A 10365-nucleotide genomic window follows, 5' to 3' on the forward strand; every position below is an offset into this window, starting at 1 on the left:
CCCTGGAGACGGAAACGGATCGGCGGCCGGGCCATGGAGGAGCGCCCGCCGTGGGACCCGGAGGCCTGGGGCTCCGTGGAGGGGCGGCCGGCACCCCGGGCGGCCAGAACAGGTCGGGGGCCTGGAGAAGGCCGGGTCCGGTCCGCCTGGCGGGGAGACGGCCTGGGGGAGGCGGAGAACGGGGGCCCCGGGCAGAGGGGACCCAGGGGCCGGGACTTAGAGCTCCCGGAAGGAGTGCGCAGACCCAGAGCCTGGGAGGCGGGAGTGTCCGCGCTTGTCTGAGGGCTGGCAGGGGCCAGAGTCACGAACCGAATTAGAGGGGAAGGAAGTCCGGAGCCCACCCCTCAGCCTGAGGTGGGAGCGGCCACGCTTGGGTGCTTGGAGGGCGCAGGGCAGGGAGGGGTTGGTGTCTGGGGCTGGGGGTCCAAACTCCCAGGTCTGAGGAGGAGGGGCCGGGGGCCTGGACCCCCGGGTCTGAGGGGAGAGGAGGGCTGGGGGCCTGGACCCCCAGGTCTGAGGGGGGAGGAGGGCTGGGGGCCTGGACCCCCGGGTCTGAGGAGGGAGGCGGGCCTGGGGGCCTGGACCCCTGGGTCTGAGGGGGGAGGCGGGGCTGGGGGCCTGGTCCCCGGGGTCTGAGGGGGGAGGCGTGGGGCCTGGACCCCCGGGTCTGAGGTGGGAGGAGGGGCTGGGGGCCTGGATCCCATGTCTGAGGTGGGAGGCATGGCGCCTGGATCCCCAGGTCTGAGGAGGAGGGGTGTGGGGCCTGGACCCCCGGGTCTGAGCGGGGAGGCGTGGGGCCTGGACCCCCGGGTCTGAGGGGGAAGGCGGGGGGCCTGGACCCCCGGGTCTGAGGTGGGAGGCATGGGGCCTGGACCCCCAGGTCTGAGGTGGGAGGAGGGCTGGGGGCCTGGACCCCCGGGTCTGAGGAGGGAGGCGGGCCTGGGGGCCTGGACCCCTGGGTCTGAGGGGGGAGGCGGGGCTGGGGGCCTGGTCCCCGGGGTCTGAGGGGGGAGGCGGGGCTGGGGGCCTGGTCCCCGGGGTCTGAGGGGGGAGGCGGGGGGCCTGGACCCCCGGGTCTGAGGTGGGAGGAGGGGCTGGGGGCCTGGATCCCATGTCTGAGGTGGGAGGCATGGCGCCTGGATCCCCAGGTCTGAGGAGGAGGGGTGTGGGGCCTGGACCCCCGGGTCTGAGCGGGGAGGCGTGGGGCCTGGACCCCCGGGTCTGAGGGGGAAGGCGGGGGCCTGGACCCCGGGTCTGAGGTGGGAGGCATGGGGCCTGGACCCCCGGGTCTGAGGTGGGAGCGTGAAGGCCTGGACCCCTGGGTCTGAGGGGGAAGGCGGGGGGCCTGGACCCCCGGGTCTGAGGGGGGAGGTGGGGGGCCTGGACCCCCGGTCTGAGGTGGGAGGCGTGAGGCCTGGACCCCTGGGTCTGAGGGGGAAGGCGGGGGGCCTGGACCCCCGGGTCTGAGGGGGGAGGTGGGGGGCCTGGACCCCCGGGTCTGAGGTGGGAGGCGTGAGGCCTGGACCCCCGGGTCTGAGGGGGGAGGCGTGGGGCCTGGACGCCAGGTCTGAGGAGGAGGGGTGTGGGACCTGGACCCCCGGGTCTGAGGTGGGAGGCGTGAGGCCTGGACCCCCGGGTCTGAGGGGGGAGGTGGGGAGCCTGGACCCCCGGGTCTGAGGAGGAGGGGCGTGGGGCCTGGGCCCCCGGGTCTGAGGGGGAAGGCGGGGGGTCTGGACCCCCGGGTCTGAGGGGGGGAGGAGGGGCTGGGGGCCCGGACTCCCGGGTCTGAGGGGGAAGGCAGGGGGTCTGGACCCCCGGGTCTGAGGGAGGAGGAGGGGCTGAGGGCCTGGACCCCTGCGTCTGACGGAGGAGGAGCGAGTGTCTGCACTTCCCGGCCTGGACCCCGGACCCACCCCGCGTCCTGTTCCTGCCCAGGCCCGTCACTGTCCTCTGTGCTGAATGAGCTGCCCAGCGCTGCCACCCTTCGGTACCGAGGCCCTGGGGTGCTGCCTTGGGGGTCTGAGGAGGCTGAGGACGAGGAGGCATGGAGGAGCATGCAGACCTCCGCAGACGCCGCACTTCAGGAGCAGCCGGAGCCCGGCGCCTCCCGGGAACTGCCGTGGCCCATGCTGGCCAGGCGGGCACACAGGTGAGGCCCCCGCCAGGCCTGGCCTCCTCCCCCGGCTAGCCGCTCCGCCCCCTTCTCTGGCCGCCCGTCTGTCCCTGCCCCTCTCCCAGCTGCCCCTCTGGGTTTCCTTGCCTCCCGTCAGTGTTGATGCTTCTCAGGCTCCAAGGAGTCCTGTCTGCAGGATTCCTGTGCTCTCTCTCCCCCAGCTTCTGTGTCTTCTGTCTTTTCTCCCTCCAAGCCTGACTGCCTCTGTCTGAAATCTGTTGTTCACTGTTTTTCTCTCTCTCTGAGCTTTATGTCAGTCTCTGCCTCCTACCACTCTGTTACATCTTTCTTTCCCCTGTCCTGCTACATAATTTGCAGGATGCAGTGAAAGCTGGGTCTCTTGTTCAACAGTTACTATGCATATGGCACAGCAGTAAAAGTAAGCCAGAGGCCCTTCCGAGAACGGCCCTGGGTGCTCCTCAGGTGACCCTTGACACTGACCCTTGCTCCTTATATAATCTGGACACCAGTCCCGAGGTGTGGGGAGGTTCCCTCATGCCAGACAATGCTCTGACTCCACCTGGGTGTCCAACAACACAACTCAACTGTAACACTATCTACCTGGAGATAGAACCTCATTCACATAAAAAAGACACCTTTATCACTCTCACCACTTAGGAAATTCTAGCCTTTAGGAACTCTGTGCTAACAGGAAGAAGACCAAATAATATAATTCTTTTTATTTTATCTTATCTTAACCACTGGACCTCCAGGGAAGTCCTCCCCGCCCCCTGCTTTATTTCGATACAATTGACAGATAGCATCTTATAAGTGTAAGGTGTACAGTGTTACACATACACTTATATGTTGCAAAATGATTACCACAGTGTGCTAGCTAACACCTCCACCATGTCACATAATTACTGTTTGTTTTTTTGTGGTGAGAACACTTACTCTGTTGGCAAAAGTATACAGTGCAGCATTATGAGCTATGATCATGGAGCTGTACATTAAATTCCCAGAATTCATTAATCTTTTAACTGGAAGCTTGTACTCTGACCAACATCAGCATTTACCTACTCCACCCCCTGGTTACCACCATCCTACTCTCTTCTAAGTTCAGTTTTTTTATTTCACTTCATTTTGTTTCATTTTTTGACTGTTCCCTGCAGCTTGTGGGATTTTTAGTTCCCCAACCAGGGATTGAACCTCCGCCCTCAGCAGTCAGAGCACAGAGTCCTCACCACTGGACTGCCAGGGAACTCTCAGGTCAATTTTTTTAGATTCCACATGGGATATCATATACTATGAAATATGTTTCTTATTATAAGTCACAATATCACACCTACCTTTTTTTTTTTTTTTTTAACGTTATGATGATACTTGCCTACAGAAAAGTGCATGAGACATCATGCAATGGCTTACAGTTTTCCCAAAGCAAGGATCCAGATAACTTCCACCTGGGGCACCACCACCAGATGGGGCACCACCCATCTCCTTCCCAGACTTCTGCAGAGGATCGCCTCCTCGCTTTTCTTCACGGCTTCGCCATCTGTGTGTGCACCCCTGAACACCTGTGCTTGCTCTGGGTCTTTCTGTGAATCGACCCCTGTAGTCTGTGTTTCCTGTCTTATGCTTAGTGTTAGGTGTGCTCCTTTTTACTGCTACAGAGCACCCCCTGTTAGGGACACCCAGAAGCCTGCTTCCTCGCCCAGCGGCTGGGTTGCCTCCACCTGTTGGTGGTCTCCATGCGGGACGGCCAGGCCGCTACTTTTCTGTCTCTGACTCTGTTTCCCCCCCAGACAGAGGCTTGCCAGGGACCGAGTGGCCCAGGGCGCGGGGTCCACAGGGGCCCAATGGACTCGGCTGATTCGGAGGTCCAAGGAGAAGGTGCGGGAAGGCCTGCGCTCCCTGCAGCCCTGGGCGTGGACGCTGAAGAGGATCGGGGGTACGGGGGATGGGGTTTGGGCTGGCGACTTGGGGCAGAACTGGACTCCCTGTCCTGAGGGAGGAGGGGCTGGGGTCTGGACCCCCGGGTCTGGGGAGGAGGTGTGGGGTCTGGACCCCCGGGTCGGAGGGAGGCGGGCCGGGACCGGACTGGGAGCGGAGCCCGCGGCCTCTCTGCTGCCCCCTGCAGGACAGTTTGGCGCTGGCACCGAGTCCTACTTCTCCCTGCTGCGTTTCCTGCTGCTTCTCAACGTGCTGGCCTCGGTGCTGACGGCCTGCATGGTTCTGCTGCCCACCTGGTTGGAGGGGACTCCCCCGGGCCCCCCTGCCCCGAACGCCTCCTCGCCCTGCGGCTCCTACAACCCCGGCTCCCACGGCCTGGTCCCCTTCGCCACCGAGCTCTTCAACCTGCTCTCTGGAGAGGTGTGTGCTGGGTCCCGGTATCCTCAGGGACCCCTGACCCTGGTGGCCCCACTTCCTGAACCCCCTTGTCCTGACTTTCCTTCCGCAGGGTTTTCTAGAATGGTCTCCTCTCTTCTACGGGTTCTACCCGCCCCGCCCACACCTGGCCATCACCTACTTGTGCGCTGCGTTTGCCATTGGCCTCCTCTACCTGCTGCTCATCCTTCACCGGTCAGTGACACTCCTGCACCCAGATCCCCTGGACCGTGGCGGGGAGGAGCGGTGGGAGGAGCGCCCTCCTCCATAGGCCTGAGTCTCGCTCTGCTGCGGGGTCCCTTTCTCTCTGCTTGAATTGCAATCGGATTTTTAAAATGCTTCATGACTGGCTCCAGGCCGAGGATAGATGGGAGATGTCTCCCTCCTGTGACTTAGTCTAGTGGGGAGGGAAAGATATTAAACAAAGAAGGAAATTAATTGCATCTTTTCTGGAGGGGAGAGTGGCTGAATAGGAAATAAACAGGGGTGATTCATTCACTCAGGGATAGATATTAACTGAGCAGATACTATGTGTCAAGCATTGTTCTAGGCATTTGGCAAAACAGAGCCAAAAAAAAAAAAACAAAACCCAACAGAGTCTGGTTGGTCCCGGTGGAGCTGACATTTTAACAGGAGAGACAAGTAATAAGCAATAGACCATAATGAGTGGATTGTATGGCATATTAGAGGGTGATCATGGTTGAGGTTGCCCAGCCCCCAACCACCGTCGTTTGTATTAACACTGTAGCTTGCTTTTGGCCCATTTTGTTCTTTATATAAAAGGAGACTCTATATATGATGAGGCTAAAGCCCGCAAGATTCCCTAATAATTAGAAGAGGGATGTGGTGAATGATAGAAGTTAAGAATGACTCCAGTGTTGGGACTTCCCTGGCCATCCAGTGGTTAAGACTCTGCCTTCCACTGCAGGGGGCGCAGGTTCAACCCCTGGTCAGGGAACTAAGGTCCTGAATGCCGCAGGGTACAGCCAGAAATTAAACAAAATAATAACAAATGACTTCAAAACAAACAAGAAAAGAATGACTATAGGTGTTTGCCATTTGAGATGGGGAGGGCTGTAGAAAGAGCAGGCTTTGGGCGGGGAATATCCAGGGTGCAGTTTTGGATCAGTAGATTATGAGGGAATATTGAGTATGCATTTGCATATGTGGGGGCCGGGCGAGAGGGCACAGGTGGAAGCAAGGAGGGCAGGTGGGTGCACTTGGGGGGTGATGGGGGCTGGCACCGGGGGTGGTGAAGGTGGATGTAGAGCCTTTTTGTACCGTTTTCTGTTTTAGTCCTTTTCTCGGGTTTTCTGTCCCCTCCCTAGGTCTTTGTCCCCCTCTCTCCAGTCTCTACCTGCTCCCTCCTTCCTCTGGGCCTCTCCTTGGAACCCAACTTTCCCCATCTCCTTTTCTCTTATTGAGTCTTTGTCCCCCTTTCTTGGACTCTCTGCCACTTTGGGGTCTCAGTCTCCCCTTTGAATCTCTCTCTCCAGGGCCTCTGTTTCCTTCTGTTGGGAGAGCCGGTCTTATCTCTTAGGTTTCTGTCTCTCCCTTCGGGGGTGTGTCCTCCAGGTCTGTTTCTGAATCTCTTCTTTAGTCTTTGGCATCAATGACTGGATGTGTCTCCATCAGGTAGCAGCTCTCCAAATGCCCTGTGTCTCAGAGTTCATTATCCCTATTTGCCCCATAAGACGGGAGGGGTGTCCTCCTGCTCACGGATGTCTTGCCTACACTCCATCTCCCGGTTCTCCCCTCTCTTAGCTCGGTGTCTGGGCTGAAGCAGACGTTGTTGGCTGAGTCAGAGGCCCTGACCCGCTACAGCCACCGCGTGTTCTCCGCCTGGGACTTTGGACTCAGCGGGGAGGTCCACGTGAGACTCCGCCAGCGCCTGATCCTATATGAGTTGCAGGTGCGCTTAGTGGCGGGCCCTTTGAGCAGGGGGCACCCGAGGGGGCGGGGTTGACAGAATGGGCGGGGCCTGGGCCAGGGATGGGGCCTCCAGAGAGATGCTGGGCGGAGCTTTCTTCTTAGGAGGCGGGCCTTGAGGGAAAAGGGCTGAAGGCCACTACAGGTATGCCTGCCGTCAAGGGTACAGGAAAAAGCTAGCTCAGTTCACAGTTAAGAGCAGGGCGTGGCCAGAAAAGGCTTGGCAGAGTAGAATCGAAACTCCAAAGGCCAGGCAGGAGTGCTGGGCGGGCCCTAGGAGGAGCTTGATGTGTTGGGCGGGGCGTTGGAAGGGCGGAGTCAGTTTTGAATTGTCAACCTGGAGGGTCTTGGATGGGCTGGGACCAGGACTATAGATGTTCTTAGGGAGCCGATGCAGCATCAGTTTCCGTTGAGCGTGGACCGCAGGCTGGACCTGGGGCAATGGAACACAAGTGGACGTCTCTTCCGGCCTTAGGTGGAGCTGGAGGAAGCGAGAGTGCGGCGCAGGGCTGCGGTGCGGACCCTGGGCCAACAAGCCAGGCTGTGGTCGGTGCGCCTGCTGCTCAACCTGGTGGTGCTGGCGCTCCTGGGGGCAGCCTTCTACGGCATCTACTGGGCTACCGGGGCCACTGTGGGCCTGCAGGTGCAGAGGGCCCTGGGGGAGGAAAGGCCCTGGAACCTACCTTCCCAAGGGTGGAAGAGACTGAAGCCTGTGATTCTTGGAATCTCAGAGAGGAAGGATTGGGGTCTGTGTGTGTGTGTGTGGTGGTGGTGGTGCTGAAGGAAGAAGAGGCTTGGGGAGGGTAATGGTAGGCATGGCCCCTGCAGGACCGCGGAGCCTCTTCTCTTGGCCCACCCTCCCTCCTAGGACAAGCCTCTTATCCAGCGGACGCCAGTACTGAAGCTCGTGGTGGATTACCTTCCGTCCATCTTCATCTCCTTGGTCAACTTCGTGCTGCCGCCTGTGTTCAAGCTCATTGCACCCCTGGAGGGCTACACCAGGAGTCGCCAGATCGTTTTTATCCTACTCAGGTTCTGGACTCTTGGCGTGGGCTGGGTCTGGCCGAGGGACATTGGTTCTACCAAATAAGAGACTGACATCGTCAAGATATGGGATCCGGTGGGATCTGGATTCAGATCCCGACTCCTCCTGTCACTGAGCCCCAGGTTTCTTCATCTGTGAAGCGGGGAGAACTGTGAGCACGCTCCACACAGGAGAATCTGGGCACGTGGTGGGCACTCCATCAGTGTTGATGCCCTTTTTCTCTTTTCCACTTGCCAGGACAGTGTCTCTCCGCCTGGTCTCCCTGCTAGTCCTGCTCTTCTCTCTCTGGAATGAGATCACTTGCGGGGGTGATGCGGAGGATGAGAGGTGCAAAACCTGTGGCTATAATTACAAAGAACTTCCGGTGAGGATGCGGGGACTCCTGGGTCCTTGAAGGAAAGGAACAACCCGGTGGGTCCCAGATTCTTGGTTTGGGAGGAAAGAGGAGCTTGTGGTGCTAGAATACCTTCCCCATGAGGACAGGGGTATGGATTTTTAAAAAGAAGAAAGACCCCCGCCCCCCCAGATAAAGTATTGATAGAGTCTCATACTCCTGCAATTTGGAGACTCAGCTGTTTGGGTCTACAGGGTCCTGAGGTCCTTCTGACCTGTTCTTCGTCCCTCAGTGCTGGGAGACCCGCATGGGACAGGAGATGTACAAACTCCTACTGTTTGATCTGCTAACCGGCCTGGCAGTCATCCTGCTCTACCAGTTTCCTCGGAAGTGAGAATCCCTCCCCTTGCTGTGGTCCCGCCCCTGCCCTAGGCCCGCAGACCATGCAGACCGCCCACCCTCCACGGGTCTGATAGTCAAGATTATTAACTCCACTCAAGCCCGGCCCCCTAGACGCACACTCCCGCTGGGCCTGGGAAGTTTCGCCCCGCCTCCAGATAGGCTCCCTTCCGATTGGTGGGCGGGACGGTAAAGGCGGGGAAACCCGTGGCCGGCCCGCCTCTGATTCTGCCGGTGTCATCCTGCCCCTCAGGCTGCTCTGCGGCCTCTGTCCCGGGGCGCTGGGCCGTTTTGCGAGGACCCAGGAGTTCCAGGTGCCTGACGAAGTGCTGGGGCTCATCTACGCACAGACAGTGGTCTGGGTGGGGAGTTTTTTCTGCCCTTTACTGCCTTTGCTCAACACGGTGAAGTTCCTGTTGCTTTTCTACTTGAAGAAGGTGAGTGGTGGGGAGCAGCCTTGGGTCTGAGGCGGGGAGGTACTGGGGCTTGGGTTTCTGGATTCTGGGAGAAGAGAGTACTTAAGGATGTGACTTCCGAATCCTGGTGGGGGAGGATGCCGGGGTCCCGGACTACGAGATCCTGATAGAGGATGGGTCTGGAGGACAGACCCCTGGATGTGGGAGGAAGGGTCCAGGGCATCCCAATTGTTAGGTCTGAGGGAAGGAGGGGACCCAGACTCTTGTGTCTGATGGTGGAAAAGAACTGGGGTTCCTGGCTCCTGATTGAGGAGAGGGGGCCAGGGATTAGGGCTCCTGGATGGTGGAGGAGAGTCTGGGGCTCAGATTCCTGTGTCTCATACTCCTTCATCCCCTCCTGCCAGATCACCCTCTTCTCCACCTGCTCCCCGGCCTCCCGCACCTTTCGAGCCTCCACTGTGAATTTCTTTTTCCCCTTGGTCCTTCTCTTGGGTCTGGCCATCTCCGCCGTTCCTGTGCTTTATAGCATCTTCCTGTAAGTGTGAGAGGTACTGGCCTCTCTCTCCCACCCTCCGCCCTCTGTCCAGGGTTCTGACTTTGAGCCATCCTTGAGCTCTGCCTGTCTCTGACTTCAGGATCCCACCTTCCAAGCTGTGTGGTCCATTCCGGGGTCAGTCGTCCATCTGGGTGGTGATCCCCGCGTCTATCCGCGAACTGCCTCAGACGGCCCAGAATGTTCTCTTCTTCCTGGGTACCCAGGCTTTTGCTGTGCCCCTTCTGCTGATCTCCAGGTGAGGGCGCTAGACTCCTGGGTCTGAGTCTGAATGTCTGACCTGGGGTCCCGGGGCCTGCTTCTGAGAGAGAAGGGGGTTGGGGCCCAAACTCTTGGCTCTGAGGAAAAGAAGGGGCTGGGATGCTTTGACTCCTTGAGTCTGAAGGAGGAGGTCCAGACTCCTGGTTTCTAAAAAGCCCTACGTGGAAGATATTCTGAGAACGTTTGGGGAGTGGCTTCCATTTTATCTCCTCTAGCATCTTGATGGCGTATACCGTGGCCCTGGCTAACTCATATGGACGCCTCATCTCTGAACTCAAACGCCAAATACAGACGGTGAGCCAGGCCTGGCCCCTGGGAAGGGGTCCTGGAGAGTATGAAAAGGAACACGGGGGAGAGAAGAGTTGTCTCACCTCCCCCTCTCTTTACCCTTCCCTCAGGAGGCGCAGAATAAAGTCTTCCTGGCACAGCGTGCTGTGGCGCTGAGCTCGGCCGACAGAACTCTTTGACCTCTCCAGCCTGGCTTGGGGTGACGTCCCACTTCCAGCCCCAGACCTGCTCCCAGATCCTTTTTGAGCTTCGTCAACATCATTTGGGAAATGAGCGAACTGGAAAAGACTCCGCTCTTTTCCAGCCCTGGGATTCCCTGCTGAGCCCCCTGACACTCCAGTAAACCTCTTTCTAGTACTGTATCAATAAATATAGTACTGTATCAATAAACACAGCGGAGGCCGCTGAGTGCTTTTTAATCTCGGGTCCAGAAGCGGGGGGCAAGCCTTCAGCGGGACATAAACCAATCAAATGTGTGGGTCTGAGAGCGTGGCGGACTCTTCCGCGAGAGAAACTGCGCCAGCCAATCAGCGGCTGCGTTCAGGAGCCTCGGGGCGGGGACACATGATTGAGTCAGAGTCTTGGGGAGCGGCGGTCGCTAGGCGACGCCACGCGCGATTCTCTGAGACGGGAGACGTGGGC

At 59.1% G+C, this 10365-nt stretch overlaps 1 protein-coding gene across 3 annotated transcripts; it reads left to right on the forward strand.

The window, feature by feature from the left end:
* The first annotated feature begins 10 nt into the window (after nucleotides 1–10).
* On the forward strand, nucleotides 11–10117 carry TMC4 (transmembrane channel like 4). 3 transcript variants are annotated; one of them, NM_001435258.1, is made up of 15 exons: nucleotides 11–112; nucleotides 1936–2149; nucleotides 3916–4061; nucleotides 4251–4483; nucleotides 4572–4693; nucleotides 6263–6410; nucleotides 6903–7070; nucleotides 7296–7459; nucleotides 7710–7836; nucleotides 8099–8196; nucleotides 8459–8642; nucleotides 9026–9156; nucleotides 9257–9412; nucleotides 9651–9729; nucleotides 9834–10117. In NM_001435258.1, exons 1-15 carry the CDS (start codon nucleotides 34–36, stop codon nucleotides 9900–9902), a joined length of 2118 nt encoding a protein of 705 aa, NP_001422187.1. In that variant the 5' UTR covers nucleotides 11–33; the 3' UTR covers nucleotides 9903–10117. The 3 variants fall into 3 exon arrangements, 2 of the variants coding, with proteins under 2 accessions (NP_001422187.1, XP_024833913.1); NR_198915.1 differs by having other exon boundaries at nucleotides 7296–7836; XM_024978145.2 differs by lacking the exons at nucleotides 9026–9156; nucleotides 9257–9412; nucleotides 9651–9729.
* The last annotated feature ends 248 nt before the right edge of the window (nucleotides 10118–10365 follow it).

This window comes from Bos taurus, chromosome 18 (assembly GCF_002263795.3).
Source record: "Bos taurus isolate L1 Dominette 01449 registration number 42190680 breed Hereford chromosome 18, ARS-UCD2.0, whole genome shotgun sequence".
Classification (NCBI taxonomy): Eukaryota; Metazoa; Chordata; class Mammalia; order Artiodactyla; family Bovidae; genus Bos; species Bos taurus.